Source organism: Ixodes scapularis, unplaced genomic scaffold (assembly GCF_016920785.2).
Source record: "Ixodes scapularis isolate PalLabHiFi unplaced genomic scaffold, ASM1692078v2 PGA_scaffold8__174_contigs__length_109621045, whole genome shotgun sequence".
Taxonomy (NCBI): Eukaryota; Metazoa; Arthropoda; class Arachnida; order Ixodida; family Ixodidae; genus Ixodes; species Ixodes scapularis.
Window position 1 is genome coordinate 3,838,283 of NW_024609883.1, and position 16,657 is coordinate 3,854,939.

The 16,657-nt window shown below is 47.4% G+C and overlaps 1 protein-coding gene and 1 non-coding gene across 3 annotated transcripts in view; one reads left to right on the forward strand and one right to left on the reverse strand.

Moving 5' to 3' along the window:
• LOC8050777 (laminin subunit alpha) overlaps nt 1-16,657 on the reverse strand; it is a 161,967-nt gene that overhangs the window by 18,651 nt on the left and 126,659 nt on the right. For both annotated transcript variants that reach the window (XM_029975553.4, XM_029975546.4), the window contains 8 exons: nt 16,371-16,553; nt 14,829-14,959; nt 13,659-13,806; nt 11,357-11,641; nt 9,128-9,283; nt 7,485-7,591; nt 5,193-5,310; nt 3,819-4,124 (listed from right to left, as the gene is read on the reverse strand). In XM_029975553.4, coding sequence (XP_029831413.2) covers nt 3,819-4,124; nt 5,193-5,310; nt 7,485-7,591; nt 9,128-9,283; nt 11,357-11,641; nt 13,659-13,806; nt 14,829-14,959; nt 16,371-16,553 — 1,434 coding nt within the window. The remainder of the gene's footprint in view (nt 1-3,818; nt 4,125-5,192; nt 5,311-7,484; nt 7,592-9,127; nt 9,284-11,356; nt 11,642-13,658; nt 13,807-14,828; nt 14,960-16,370; nt 16,554-16,657) is intronic.
• On the forward strand, nt 1,564-1,645 carry Trnac-aca. The gene has a single exon. It is a non-coding gene; the product is annotated as a tRNA-Cys (tRNA).

The window sequence follows — 16,657 nt, forward strand, 5'->3', positions numbered from 1 at the left end:
CTGTACCATGAGCAAATACCATCAGTGCCTTGATGATAAGCACTCTGAAGAGCTACTCATAATGAAGTATTGAGCAAAAAAAAAGGTTGGACATTGCATTATTTTTCCAATAATAAATTGACTAAACAATGGGGATTTGGCCCTAATGAAAGATGCAGCGAATTTCTTCACAATCGATGTGCAGAGCTGAAACTTTGCACTGCATCTTTTATTGTGACCAGAGCGATGTCATGACATCATGACTAGTGTGGTGCACGTGTTGCATTTGACTTGCCTGCCACTACCGGAGCTTTGTCACGATTGAAGTGACCCCAGGAGTCTTTGCCTCGAGGACATGCCTGGTGTCAGGGCGTGGCATCAGTTAAGTAGGAGTGGAGCAAGCTTGCAAACATCCCCTTCCACATTTTTGCCATGTCCAGAGCGTCGTTCTTTGAGGCAGTTGCATAGAAGCTTGTTAGCCTCTTTACACAATTGTCAGCTTGCCTTTTCCACCAAGCTCCTTCTTAGTCTTCTTTAACTTCCCCATCCCTGCGTACATTCACTTTGCCACGTAATTGACAGCATTCCTTCTGCAACATGGTTAAAAGCCTTACTATAGCCGTTGCTCAGCACAGTCACATACTGCATCTTGCACGGCTCCACTGAGCGGCTGAAGATGGCACCAGCAGCCTCCACTTCCATTGCATTGGACGAGCCTTCAAAGTTCTTCTGGCAGGCTCCCTTGTGCGACTCCATCCAAGCTTAGTATCCATCTGAATTTATGTCTCGACCAAAGATACAACCATGGCAGTAATTAATTGAGAATTCAACTACCAAGCCAGTCTCGAGCTCGATGACTGCACTAACCCCAAAGTGTGACGTGTGGCTGCACTTCTGTCATGCGCTGCCGTAACTCACACAGATGTCAAGAACATCCCCTCCAACGTCCTGTACTTCATCTTGAGCCTCCTCCCTCGGCACCTTCCTCACAACCTTCGTGGCGTCCTTCGTCGCGTCGCTTGCATCTACGCATCATGCACGCTTATTGCAGCTTGTGGTACGTCTGCAAATGCAACAGCAGCACTGCGGCGCATTAATGCCTCCAAAAGAGATGACCGCATCTCCACGTGGTGAATGATGTTGATTGGGACGAAGCTCTGGTGATACTGATGATACTGATTTTGTTTATAGGTAGTGCTGATGGTGCTTCCGAGCTCTCAAATCTGGGTCCGCTTGGCGTTTTTGATGCTTTGCAGCAGCTCCTCGCGCCCTGGTCTCCGGAGCAGCTTGCTGTCCGCGTAGACACTGAGCCGCAGCATGCCGAGCTTTTCATTCGTTTTCATCCATGTCAGAAAGAGAATGTGTGGTATGGAACGTGGTTATATACGCATTTGAGCATTTGACCGCAGCGCCCTCTCCTCTATAAACATTGAGCCAATGCATGCAAAGTTTAACGCGATTATATACGCATTTGACCGCAGCGCCCTCTCCTGTATAGATGTTGAACGGCTACATGCAACGTTTCATCCATGACATCCCCAGCTCTTGAGTTACTACCAAATCTCAGAGCCCCCTACTCGTCCCGCAGTCGTGGCCGAGTGGTTAAGGCGATGGACTACAAATCCATTGGGGTCTCCCCGCACAGGTTCGAATCCTGTCGACTGCACAAACATTTTTCTTTTTTTAGGAAGACAGATAGGATGGCAATCGATGTGAGCAAGGACGCCGGACAAAGCTAGACCCTAAGTAGCTTCGCCCCTAAAAGTTGGTTCGCTTTGTTAAGCTAATACCACTGTCCCAAACGAAGATGCAGAGGCAAGCCGTAAGTTTTTGCTTCAAAATCATTCCCACAAACGCGGTGCCTTCGCGATCTCCCCACAACAGCCACAAATGACAATGAACTTCAGATTCGCTCCAATTCCATCTTCCGCCAGCTCGATTCCGTTTTGCGAGCAGGTGGGACACAACGAGGCGCTCAGCAGACTTTGCACAGCCAAAACACGCACAAAGTAATGTTCGTCAAGGGACCGACGTTGACTGCAGTTGCCAATCGGTTCTCTCTTCTCCTCACTGTGTTCCGAAAGTAGAATCTTCAGTTCGAAGATAGTCCAGTCGTCGCCTGTCTCCGAGTCACAAAATACAGTCCAAGCTCGTTATAACAGACCTCGATTTTGACCAAGATTTTGGTCTGTTGTAAGAGGAGTATGTTGTATGCAGCTATGAAGTTGAGTCAATGGTGCATAGAGGAAAACCAACCGAACCTCACAAATCGGTATGTTATATCCAAATATCTGTTGTAACCAGCTATGTTATAATGAGCTTAGACTGTACGATGTACAGTAGAATCTCGATGATACGAATCTTGCAGGATCGCGGAAAATATTCGTATGAACAAAAAACAAGAGCTATACGTACATGAAAGCAAAGCGGGGGCTACTTGCCGTTTATTCGTCACACTCCCGGCCAAAGAAGTCAGTAATGTTCTTCTGAGTCTTCTTTTCTTCAATATCACCCAGGGGACAGTTTTGGAACGTGTACCTAAAAACGTTCCAAAACTCCTTTACCGAATCCTCGTGTTTTCTTTTAGGGTCCTCGTCCACTTTCCTCAGAACTTCCAGCTTCTCTTTGAAGGACAGCGATTTTCTCTTGCGAGACACAGTAAATCAAGTCGCAACTCACGCTGGACAGACGAGGCAGGATCAGGGATATCCTCCCGAAAATTCGTCGGTGAAAATCGCACGGAGCTCTACAGACGTGCACATGTGTGTGCAAACAAAGGATGCTTGCTTGTTGATGTTCACATCATCAACGCCGATTTCGAATGTCATCTCTGGTGTTCACTCGAGTGACTGAGAGTTGCTAAGACCAGTTATCATGCGACAATAAAAATAAAGCAGCAACCCTGGAGTAGGTAAGTGCGAGTTACTCCAGCATACCGAATTCAAATCACGTGACAACAGATAGTGCAGCAACAATGAACGTGGGTATGTTTTTGAGTTTTGGAACGCAGCCGCGGTTATTATGATTGCAACGCGTATGTAGAAAGAACGGCAAAGAAATAACGCAAAAACGGTGACTGCGGTTGTTTGAGCCGAGTGATGCCGCCCTAAAAGGTGTGTAAACGTTGTCGATCATTGTTCGTATGATCCACCGTGGCCCGATGAACCACCCAAAACGTAATACATTAGTCTTAAGGGACTTTGGCCGGGGATTTTGACAAATTCGCGTCATCCCAAAATTCGGATGAACCGTGATTGTATCCACGAGATTCTACTGCAGAAGGAATCTCCTCCACTTGTTTTGGTGATGTCAAACTGCAGCATGGCTGTGATGCTGGCGAGTCCAATTCAATCGACTTTGAAAGGTCCAAACACTTGCGGGCAATGAGACTTGTCGGTTTCGCTAATCCTAACGAAGTCAATGGGACGGCAAAAATATTCCAATATAAGCAGTAATTTGGTAAAAGCAAGAGCCCCCAAAAAAGCGACAGCTGCCTTGAAAGTGCACAAGAACACTGCGGAACATTCCGAGAAAAAAATATATAAAATCAAACAACCCTCGGTTAAGAACAACTTGCGGCAGCTTTACCGAGTAAAAAAATAATTGAGTGGAATTTGCCGATAAGTTTCCAATCGTTCGATGGTCAGGCCATCCCAAAGTTGCCCATCTTGATCGTCCGCTGCGCCGACTAGCAGCTACCGAAGCATTGCTCGCTCACTGCCCTCAGGCCACGATGGCCATCGCCGTAAAAAGCCAAACAGACATTAAGCACCTCGGCAACAGTTTGAGAACCCCGGACACTGGCATTTGCAGAGAAACGAGGCCGCCCCCGCCCTTACCACGAGCCCGTCGTCGACGTCCAGCCTGAGGCGCGTCGAGTAGAAGCTGGCCGTGACGTAGTGCCAGCGGCCGTCGTCGTAGCTGGCCTCGGTGTGCACCTCCCCGCCGGGGCGCGCCTGCAGGAAGAGGCGGCCCCCCCTGAGCCCCACCGCCAGGAAGCTCGAGTGGTCCTGGGAGGACGCGTAGAAGATGAGGCCATCCGGACGCTGGGTGCGGAACTTGAAGGTCAGCTGGCTGTCCTCGGACAGGTCCAGGAACGGCATGGCCAGGTAGCCGGGGGACGAGAAGGACACCAGCCGAGCCACCTGCGAGGTCAGCGTAATGCAACCGACGATGATACTGTAGTGCACTGGTAACACTGTACGAGTATCGTCAGCTTTATGGCGCCGACTCGTAGACAGTAGTCCCATCCTGGTGCCCGAAACATGTCCCCAACTGGTTTGTCTACCGCATCCTCATTCGTGGTACCTCGATGTCCAATTGGTGAAAACACACTTATGCCATTCTGTTGCCTGCTGCAACCCTGGTGGCGACGCAGTAGCCGAGGTAGATATGGCGAACGCAGATTCTGACAGCTCACGAAGGCATCAGCAGCCAGGAATCGGGATGTGGGACAATGGCAAGACTCGCCACATTCACTCGTCTGCTCCAATGGTACTCCTTACGACCAACTGCCGAGACTGCGAATACCGACAGCACGACGCGTCAGCTCCCAGGGCACGATTTGTTGCCATTTCGGGAGTACTTTCGATGCACGGAGGGTACAGGATGCTAAACAGTCTGATTGAGGACGCGTTTTGGGCACCATAGTTTCGTTAACACCTTGTCCTGCCGTGGTGCCCAATCGCATCTTCGAACACCCTGTTTATCGTTGTACGTCGCGCGCACGTCGGAAGTGGATGCGAAGCGGCAACCAATTACGTCCTATGAGCCGACGAGTCACGCTGTCGAATGTCGCGATCCTCGTGGTTGGTCGTAGCAGTTGCGGTAAAAAGCGGGAGTGAATGCAAGTGTCTCCATGCAGTGTTAGGCTGGAGAGCTTGACACTGCATAAAAGTTTCAGCATGTCGTCATGACGTCATGCCATGACGACACGACGTGACGTCGTCGGGTGGAAACTGAGGGACCAGAAAGAAGGATGTGCTAAACGCACCAGTCGAAGATGTGTTCCAGACACTGCACTGGCAACTCGCTCGTCAAAGGACTCGATTTGAGAATACGTATGCAGCGTGTGCGTGCATTCGTATAGAAAACTAGATTAGATTGCATATGCAAATGGGATCTAGTTTTTTTTATTGTTTTTAGTTTTTGAAAATGGAAAATCACCACCTCTGGCACAAGACAGTGCCAGAGGTGGTGATGGGCGCACTCACGATGGCGGGGCACCCCGAAGTAACTGCCAGGGCTTCCTTGGTCTTGTGCAGGTCCAGCAGCCGGGTGTCCAGTTCAAGGTCCTGAATGCAGCCCTCGAAGTTCACCCGCGTCACCTCCCTGTTACGAAGAGGGAGGTCGTCCGAGTCAGCGCTTCCACCTTGGCTCGAACTGAAGTCGCATCGGCTGCCACTGTCGTTACATCGCTGCTCGCACATAGCTTCTGCAGCACGGGTTCTCAAACTGGGTGCCTCAGTGTAGCCTCGAGGGTTCCCCAAATTCCTCAGTCCTTCCTGTCTTCAAGTAAGCTGTTCCCCAGTTTAAGCACCATTCTTCAAAGTCCGAGCCATCCATTCATGCATACCTATGTTCCAAACCCGCACTACCGTATTTACATGATTGTAGTTCGACCCATTATTACATTTTTGAGAATCAGAAGCTGCGGGGGGGAGGGGGTTGGACTTATAATCCGAACTAAAGGATTCTCTCGCTCACAAAGCCGAAACAGTAGCGATATCGGAAACACCTCAGTCTGCTACGAATTAAGCCAGCTGTACCAGTAGTAGTGCGCCATTCTGTGCACTTGTTTTACAATTACTTTTTTTTTACCTGCACGAAGAAACATTACGATGATCGCGATTCGGAAATCAGCACGAATACGCAGCCACACAGTACGAATACACACGACGCATTCTGAGCAAATCAACTTTGAGAAAAGTATCGAGAAGCTTTTATTTTCCCCTTTTTTTCTATACTCAAGCTAGTCTTTGAGGTCTTTGTAGCCGATCTTCTCCCTTGCCTTCACGTTTTCCAGCGACGCGAGTACATATATAGCAGCTGAAGTAAAGCATTGCCATGCCGCTTCGGTAGCGGAGCACCAGACTAATGAGAGAGAGTTTGTTGGTTTAATTCCCAACAAGGGACAAAGTGACTTGTACAAAAACAGCTGGCCATAATCATATATTTTCCTTCTATCCTTTCAGATATTGGGCCCACTTCCAGCAGACCCGAAGTGCGCATAAAGAAACAGCACGTAGCAGAAAGAATAATAGAAAGTGCATCGTAACGCGGGTCCTCTGGCCGTAATATTCTATGAACATTGCCATCACCAGTGTCACCATTCTTAGTCCCCTGCTTCGAGTCTCAGCAACTATGTCAAATTCCCTTGCATCGTGCACATTGTGCTTAGTGTCCTTTGGCACAACACTGCATATTATCAGCACCAGTTTTATTATTCTCATTAGCCTTTTGCACTGGGTAAATTTGCTAAATTTCCCATGCGCTTTGATTTAACACCTTGCGAATTTCCTCGGTCAAAACTTTTTGTGTCGAGTCATAATTAGCTAATTATTAAATTTCAAATCGAAGTCTCCAAGTATATGCATTCATCCACCTTAGGGTTCTTTTTTTTTTACTACTTACTCTAAAAAAAAATTTCTCAGCTGAAATGCTTATCTACTTATATTTATTAATTTTGTCCTCTTGTAATTACTCTTCTTTTTCCGGCCCTTGAGACTGCGACAGATCCCTAAACCAGTCCCTTAGCCAAAACATTTGGGGACCCCCGGACTAGATAATCGGTTCTCAAACTGGGTTCGTACGAACCTAGGAATTACCCAGAGTACCCTTAGCAGTTCCTTGGGCACTCAAATTTGCTCAACAGTCCCTACTCCAGAGTAAAGCCTTCATTCAGTTTAAGCGCAACAGTAGGCTCGTGATAATTCAAACTTGGATATTGGCCCTGTTGAGCCCGCTTCTTTTTGAGCCCCAGTGCACTGCAGAGAAGCAACATTCGCAAAAGACAGCATTGCAGGCCGTTCTTCCCCGCAGTGCACCGGTTCTTGTGTTGTTGAGCCTAGTCGACGCCACCCAAAGTTCAATTTCATTCGATAAATAAAAAAAAAGCACTGGATAGGTCCAAATATTAACTTAAATTATTAACTGGAAGCACATAAAATATTAGGCAAATTCGATGTAGATTAAAAAAGACACGAAAGTAATGCTCCAGCAGAAAATGCATGATTGCCTGGGCGAGTAAATAGAAGCCAGGTATCGCAGAAGGGTCGCGTGATACCAAGATGGCAGCACCCATGAAAAGCTGCTGTAAAGCATCTACAGGCTTCTGCGCTGTTTTTCTGCACTGTTTTACTGCATCAATGCCGAGGCTGACAGGGGTTCCTCAGCTGCCATTCGAGGTAGACAAGGGTTCTTCGAAGTTGAAAAGTTTGAGAACTCCCGCTCCAGACTTAGAAGCCAGCCCTAAAGGTGCCCCCTCCTTAAATGCTCAGGCTCACTCGTGACCGTGGAAGCTGGGGTGTCCGCCCACAAAGATGTCGTCCGTCGAGTCGAGGCCCTCCTCCTGACCCCTGGCTCTGCCGGTCACCGAGTCGTTGCCGCCAACCTGCAGGCGTCACGGCGTGAACACGGCCCTCGTGCAGGCACTGCTCTTCTTCCCGGGCAAGCTTCAGCTCAAGTCCGAGTTTGCCAAAATAAGGTTGCATCAAATGCAGAAACATGCATACCCCAGAACTGCCCTTGGAGGAAGGCAAATGCAAGTTTAACGTTTCGACAGAATGAGGTCGGTCCACTGTCGTACGGCGACACTGGTATAGGCCGTAGATCGGCGATTCTCAAACCCTGACAACCGTGACACTCGCCAACTTGCTGAACCCGTCAGAAGTGAGCCAAGGAGGCGAAGGAGACCATCCTTTCGGAAGCACCGGCACGTGCATCTAAGTATGCCCTACTCGCTGGCCTGATCAGCCCACTTTAGTTTTTGCACACGCTGGGTTTCAAGCACACTGCGAGTGTGTGCTTGAAATCGTTGGCAAACCAACCAAGGAGGTCTTTGATTCGCCTGTGCTACATAAGCAATAGAGAAAATGAAAGAAGGTTGTGGAGAGTTTGGCATGATCATGATCATCATCATCCGTGCCTTCTCAACAACAAGGATGAGAACGCTCATGCATTGTTGTTCGCACGTTTGTTTTGCAAAAGTGGCACCATACAGGACAGCATATAATAAACATAACTTGGTAAACAGGAGGTCTAGAGAACTTATTTTACACGAGTTGTTAGGGCGCCAGCCTACACAAACGCCCCAGCACTACCTCAGTGCTATTAGTCAGCACCGGGAATGGCGCTGATCTTGCTGATGGAGCACCGACTTTCTGCTATATTAATGACCGAGACAGCGCTCATGCGTGAGTGCTAAGTTCCATTCGAGTCGGCGCTGTATGACTGCTGTTCTTAATGTTGATTTAGTGTTGCACTCAATGCGCAAACTGGCCTTTAGAGGACATAGTGACAGTTGCGCACACAGGGACAAGGACAGAGAAGAGGAACACATAGACGACAGACAAGCGCACGTGTTCTACGTGTTCCTCTTCTCTGTCCTTGTCCCTGTGTGCGCAACTGTCACTATGTTCAATAACTACCAACTCGCCCAACTGTCTACTTTACTTCAGCCTTTAGAGGCATCTAAAGGAATACCTACGTCATATTTAACATATTTATGCCCCTTATTGGATGATTCAGATGTATGTGTACCAAAGATTGGTTAAATACAACTAGAGACATAGCCTCCATAAAATAGGAGTGTGAAAATTTTGTGAAATAACAACAAGAAACAGTCCCCGACCCATATTCGTCCTCTTTCATAATGCGTAACAATAAACTAGACTTATTTCTCGAAAATACAAATGGACAAAATGAAATTTGCCTGTAAACCAAAACACAATTTAAAAATAGGGGCTTTTTATGTGTATTTTTGCTTACCTTAAAGAGTAGTGTCCCCCTTAATATAATTTCTGGATTTTCGAAGTCTTAGCCTTTGTGGCAACCTAAAGCCACTACATCTTAAGTAGAGGCAGTACTTGGGCTAGAGAATGAATACCCGACAGCCGCGTTTACGAGAGGTTCCCGTAGCCGCCCTCACCGTCAGGTCGGCATCCATCTGCAGTTGTGCCGCCCTCAGCTGGTGCCACATGCCATCGTTGTAGGCAGCGTCCGATCTCAGCTCGGTCGTGCCGCTGCCCAGGTCAAACTTGTACACTACATGGCCATCGCGTAGCTCCAGTGCCATAAACTTGGGCTGCACGAAGGACAAGAATTTCACGACAAAATCTCTAACATAGTGCTACAGTTGGCAAAACAGCTGGTACTCTAACCTTGCGACAGTTATGCAACGTAAGACTGAAGCCTAGGTTGGGTGGTGGAACGCTTTCAAATGGCAAGAACAGTGCACACGGCAGACGACCACGAAAGAGAGGGGCACACATACGGTGTTGTGCGTGCTCCTCTCATGATTGACTCGTGTCCACTGTTCTCACCCTTTGGAAAGCTTGGTCATGCATGTACGCTCTGCAACACTGTAAGCGCAAACAAGCCATGGCCATTTTTTTCTGTTCTTGTCTAATTATTGAATTACTGTCATAAAAACTACCATAGCGGTGAAAAGTGCTCAGTTGGGGAGCTAACCTAAGTGGTAATTCTTTGTGCTCGCCAGTACCCCTTTGAAGTAAACTGTGAAAAAGTGCCGGAGTTGGGTTCGTGCTAACAGTGTTGCACAGTGTACCTTAGTACCCGATAACAGAGGCGCTACTGATGCAAGTTTTAATATGTCAAATGTTTACACAGCTGCAATTTTGCGACACAAGAGAATTTTCTATCTGCTAGGCATAGTGTCACAACTTGGGTTTCATTTTTATGATTACATGAGGAGACACAGATACATTATATTGCAAGCCCCAGCTGGTACTGAGCCCGTAAATGACAGCATCACGAATAACATCATGATTGAGAGGTGCAAAACCAGAAAATAAAGACTCGGGGCCAATGTCAGAAAAGTGTGGGACCAAGCCCAAAGAAACAGAAGAAAACAAAAAAAAAGACATGCGGTTAAAATCGCCCCCTGGTAGTCTGAGGCTTGTCCACCACTCATCGACCAGCGCAATACATCGGTGCACCTGCCGTCAAGTAGTACAGCAATTGGTACTCATGCCTAACCATGTCTGTAATGTGAAAGACATTACGGACATGGTTAGGCAATATGAAACATGGTCAGACAATGTGAAAGGTGGCCTGGACATGGGTGTAAATACATGTCAGCTGCACCGACAATCAACTGGACAACAATAAGGTGAACGAGTTGACCAAAACGCATCTCTCTGCGAATGAGCAAGCGCCAAAAAAAAGGAAGAGGCAAAGTGATCACGTGTGCAACAAATCTCCATTCCCACGGATGCCATTTTCTTGGGTGAGTAGCAAACATTATGTTGGCCGCAAGTTCTTCGTTTGTTGTAGCGAGTCCGGTAATTGTTAGTCTGCGAAAACAATGTACCCTTCAAACAATTTCGTTTCCCCTTTCTCAAGGGGCCAAGACCTCCTTTGTAAGGAACTGGCGGACTTCTGACAGCCATAGAAAAGGCGGGGCAGCCTTTGCTACAACTAGCAAACGACACCACGTTTGAGTACATTGCATCCTTTCGCGATGCCACTATACCGTCGCATAAGGAGCAGACAAACTTGCTCACCGAATCGCCGCATCTGAATCAACTCCGGCATTTTGGCACCTCTTGGTATGACAGTGCATGGACTAGGTCCACTTCGTCTCATGTAATGAACCGCAGACGAAGCTACGAGCCATTCCAGCCCAACATTGCTAGATCCAAGTTTGTCGTCAAGCTTCCTGAAATGCCTGGCACCTTTCTGCGGCACATTTGCTCGACGGTGCTTGCTAGGCTACCAGCCTAGCCCATATAGAGAGAAGTGATGGAACTGGTGAAACATTGGATTCATATTGTCTGCAGTAGAAAGTGATTATATTGTGGCTTTTAAGGTGAGTATAAACTTTGTGCTGAAGTTTTCACAAAAAGGGCATCGTTTGAAAGTGGTCCTTCTCCAATACCCGCCCATAACTGCTCATGTACAGGCAACAGAGAAGGACCGTTTTCGAATGCTGCCCTTTTGTACAGCTTGTCAAGTTACAGATCTAATGTTAATTCCATGCCCTCAATTGGAGAGCAGCGATGTGCGGGACACGTTGTCCCGCAATAAATTCATAGCATTGGATTGGCTGGAACGGCTCGTAGCATCCACCGTGGTCCATGAAAAGGTGAAACAGAGGAAAGCAGCGCATCGAGAAACAGAGGCTGATGAGGCTCACCCCGTTGTGTATGAGAAAGAGCAGGCCCTCCTTGGCGAAGGTGCGGAACTGCATGCTGATGCTGATGCCACTGCTGAAGTCCCTGCGCTCCTTGGACAGGATGGCGTAGCCCGTCCCGTCAAAGCGCAGGCCGCTCCCTCCCGGCACCTGTGCCAGGACATCCCGTTCGGCGCAGCCCATCAGCTCCCCGCCCTTCTCCAGGAAGTTCCACAGCCCCAGGGGCAGGCCCCCAAACTCCAGCTCCTCCAGGAAGCCCACAAAGGGGACCCAGTCGCCAAGCTCCACCTGCGCACGGAATCCTCTCAGGATGGGCCAGGGCTCGTCCATGATGTCTGCCCGTTGTATGGCGCCTGGATTGAGTCTCCGACCAGTGTGTTTGGCATCCTGTCCCACCCGTGCACAAAAAGTGGTCCCAAAGTGGCTATGAATGACGTCGAACACCGCGAACTATAATTCTGCTGTCTCTATGCCCCCTTTTTTTTCTACTTTTTTTACAGCAGTAGCTGTTGGTGCTCCTTCAGGGCGAAATCCGGCGGCATGTGTACGTAAAAACGCAGTCATTGCGGGAAGGAAACGATGGCACCGCTAGGAAATCACTTTTTCCATCGCCATTGCCACTCATGTTGTCCTTGTATTGAGCGTGTTGGTTTCTAATTCACAATAAGGAAAGAGGGACATTGAAGACAAACAGACAAGACAGGTTTTTGCCTGCCTTGTCTGTTTGTCTTCAATGTCCCTCTTTCCTTATCGTAAATCTTGCCCTTGTTTCTTCTTTGGCGTTGAAACCAGTGTTGGGAAGCACTTTAAGTACATTGTACTTAAAGCACTACTTCAAGTAGATTTAGGAAACTTGTACGTTACTTGAAGTACATTCTCTGAGTATGTACTTGTATCTTACTTAAAGTACTTTTTTCTGGTACTTTCCAAGGAAAGTACATTTCTCGACTTAAGTACATTCCCCAAATTTGGTTTCGTAGAATTTGTATCACAAAATGATGCTTTGTCAACTCCGAAGAAATACTGGGAGGGATATTCCACTCTCAGCAAACGAAGCATCGCTCCGCTTGTTCTGGGGGCGGCTTTCCCGTAGCTTTTTGAACACTTGCTACTTATCGGTGGTTCAGCGCAGGTGAGGAAGTTCAAAATATTATGAGAGCAAAATTAATCATAGTCTAGCACCTGAAACTGTGGTGTAGAACAATTAAAGTTTCAAGTAGAAGAAAAATACAACAGAGGAGAACGTCACAATGTTTTGAGACATTCTTTTTTGTCTTTTCCTTCGACTTGAAAGTTCCTCAATTTTTCTGCACCCCACTCTCAGGTATCACATTATGACTAATTATCACCAGCTCGCTTGCACACTCACCGACGTCATGCTCTCTCCTGATATATATTTAACACCCTTGGGTGCAAAAGTCCAGTGCAAGCGGCGCCAAATTCAGAAGAGGGACTTCTGAATGTAGCTAAATTCTTGAAAATAACTGCTCTGTGGCCACTTGACTTTATCAAATATTCGCCGCTGTTTTTGAAAATCGTTCATGTATCCTGATTACCCCTGGGCAATGCATACCGGTTAAAAAATCACTGTATACACGTTTGCAAGTCTCAGGTCTCAGGGTGCCGCCATCTTGCCCAGTGCGGTGCGCTTGGGCGCAGCCATAAACCGATTATGACTCCTTAGCAAGGCTTTGTAATTGGATTAGGACGCGTCCAACACACCCCAGCGAGCAAGATGGCAGTGCCCTGAAGCCGGACTTGCAAACGTGTATAGGGGAACTAAAGGACATCATGAAAAATTGTATCAAAATACTTGTAATTTACTTTGAAACTACATTGTATTTATAGTACTTCACTTCAAGTACATAGCACCCAGTGTACTTACTACTTTACTTAAAGTACAGTTAGTCTCATTTACTTTGTACCTGAAGTACCTTTTAGATGTACTTTATCCAACACTGGCAAGGTCAGCTAATGGGCTATGGCTTCCTGTTTTTTGTTGGGCTATGAGTTCCTCTCAGTATGGCTGCTAGCCTGAGGCTTTTAAAGTGCGTCGGGCAGTGGTGAAACATGACCGCATGTCGGTACGATGCGCATCCAGATTAAGATCGATGGACAGGGGTGGGGAACGAACCCAGGATCCCTGACTTCTACAGCACGAGCTTTTGCTCCGCATGCTCCATGCTGTGTTGCGCTAACACACTCTGCCACTGATCTTAATAATAATGGTCTCATGGGTCCTCGAGGTTTAACTAAAAGATGGAGATGACAACGAAAACGTTCAAGCCAAGGAGTGCCGCCAGACCTGTTCGTCTGGAGGCAGCCCTCCCAGGTAGAACTTGGACGAAGACTGGTCCAGGTTGAAGACGCTCTGGGTGCCCTGGAGGTACTTGGTCTTGATGCTCTCGGGCTCACCCTCCGTGCGCACCTCCAGGTTCACCGTCTTGCCAGTCCTGCACGCCGTCCAGAAAACACTCGTTAGAACGGAGGTTCGGGCAAGTTGGTTGCTCATGTACATCACGAGAAAACATGCGTTGAACCGGCTCGAGCCCAGTGGTCGAGATGCTAACTGCTGTACCTCGGTGGGGATGGCGCGACTCATCATGTCCACAATGAGGAGCAGAAGTTGCGTTTAGGGCGGCTTCACTAAACGCCTTTTTCCTCCCGGTAAGCTGCATTCCACCGTAATGGTGAACAGCGTTCGATACTTTCGCTGTTTGTTTACACGCAGACACTTAGTTATCAGCATCGTTTTTGGAGCTGGTGGAATGTTGAAGCACAGCGAGTGGCGAAAGGACTTGGTAAGTGTGACTGGGACATATTCAGGCCAAGTAAACTTACAGTTGCTCTGCTCTTTCGTCTTTCTGAAACGCTCCAGTGCTATCTACTGCGACCATTTTGGATGCCAAAAGGTCGACGTTTTGATCGCCGGCTTGTTCGAGTCCAGATAAAGACCAGTATGTATAAAGCTGAAGAATGCTGCCTCCGTGCAGAGAGACATCTGGCGAAAGTTCATTGACACGCTGTCCAGCGAAATTTCAAGATGGAAGTGTGCCATTGTCTCCACGAGATATGTAGACCACCTGGACGTTAAGCTTATGTAAGTTACTTCAGTTACCTCGCAATCTTCAGTTAGCTCGCAATCTAAGAGGACGAAGAATTCGAGCTGCTATGACATACCCTCAGGAGAAGCAGAGGCCTGGGGAACTTCGTTAAAGCACACTCCTCACAAACTCCACTCCTGAATAAGCATGTTAGTGTCATGCAAGCAACACATCCAAAACAATCCGAGGGTCCCCCGACCAAGTATGGCAAATCACACGCTCGATACATTCTGCACTTTCCGGACTTATCAAAATTAACGACCAACACCAGTTTGATTTTGCTTCTTGAGGTGACGAAGAGTACAGCGAGTCGAGGGAAAATTATTTACATATACAGTTACTGCCTGAAGCACACAGCCTGGAACACTTACCTGTCGATGATAATCTGGTGCCATTGATTGTCGGCCACGTAGCGATCGTGTCGGATCTCCTCGGTGCCATCACCCAGGTTGATGACGAGCACGGGGTTGCCACCTTTCAGCAGTAGGGCCATGAAGTCATCCTGACAAGGGTAATCAGTGTCATAAGTCAGAGAGTGCTCAAGAACATTGATGGCCACTGACAAAAAGAGAACAACATGCCTTCAGCTGTCCCATCTCCAGCATGACCTGACTAGTTTTGATAGCACTGTGGCATCTTGTTAGCCTCCAACGTGCATGCACTGTCAAAGAACGGTGGAAGGCAGCCAAAGCATGATGGAAGGCATGGTGGAGGCCGGACATGCAAAAGAGGCACTCTGCCACTGTCGCAGTTCTTTGGCATTTCTCAAGATCAAAGAGTTTGAGAATCCCAGCTGAAAGGTTTCTCAAACTCTTCTCCCACAGACTCAGAAGAGCATGTGTGCCATGTATATAAGATCCAAATTACGAAATTTGGTGTACAGAATGCAGACTACAAAATTTTGGTTAGGGAAAGCTGGTTACGGAAAGCATCACGAAAAAATAATTGTGGAAAACAACGTGCAGAAAAGGTGTTACAAAAACAGTTTACGGAACATGATCTACGGAATGTGCATTGCAGAATACAAGCTATGAGATGTGGGTTACAGAATGTGGGTTTAAAGAGGGACGCAGCAGGGAAAAACTTTTTTTTATTATTTACGATAAATGAATGAAATTTGCATAGTTTATAGTGCTTGATCTCCTTCTTATAAATCTGGTGTAAGTTTTGATATAGCTTATTTTGTTATGTTCTGGATGCAATGCACATGCTCGACAATACCATGTTTTTGCACACACTTTATAAATATAATAATATACATTCTCACCAAACTTGTATAGTAGTTGCATTCTACATATCCTAAAGCATACGCATGGCAAATTTAGTTGTGATAGGACAATATTAAGAACAGAAATTATTGTGCAGAAACTGTGAAAAGGGCCCAAAATTACAAAAAGAGAAAAATGTGTTTGAATATTATTAAGCTATATTAAAGTTACATTTCTGTCTTCCCTAAATGCTAAGGTATCCCTCCTGAAATTTTGTAAAGAGTGCATAATTTATGTTTTGAGAAAGTTGTTTCAGCATCAGCTTCAGCGTAATTTTAGCCCACATAGATATTATAAAGTGATATTATGGCTCAAATATCAATTTTCAAAATAAGAGACTTGGCAGATAAAAGAAAAATAGCACGTAGATTTTAAAAACGGCACTTTCCCCAAAAAACTGATTTTAGAAATTTTTTTAGCTCCAAAGACCCATGTCTCCCCTTAAGGGAATCTAAAGTATGTGTTCTGAAACACAGGTCACATATTACGTATTGTGAAACACAAGCTACACGTTACGTATGTAGAACACACATTACGTGCTTTGAACACAGATTGTCCAATACAGAACACAAAATGAGAGGCCCAATCCGGGAGCTGCAGACGGGTCCCAAGGAACCGCAGCCCCGCCCCAAATCGACGGCATACCTCCCGGGCGCGCTTGGCTCGGCCGGGCGCTCCTCGTCCGTTGCCGAGGTAGGCCACGGTCCCCTCGGGCTCTCCGGTCTTGAGGTAGAGCGAGAGGCGGGTGTAGGTGGCCGCCTCCTGCAGGTTCTCCGGGTTCTTGAGGCGCAGCCACTGCTGCCCGTCAAACTCCATGCCTACCTTCACCTGCGCGCCCGTCAAGCGCCCTTTGTCACGTCCTCGAGCGCCAAACCTCTCCAAGCTGCTGCCAGTAGGGTTCGACTTCAACCTTACTGATCCCTGGAGTCGTC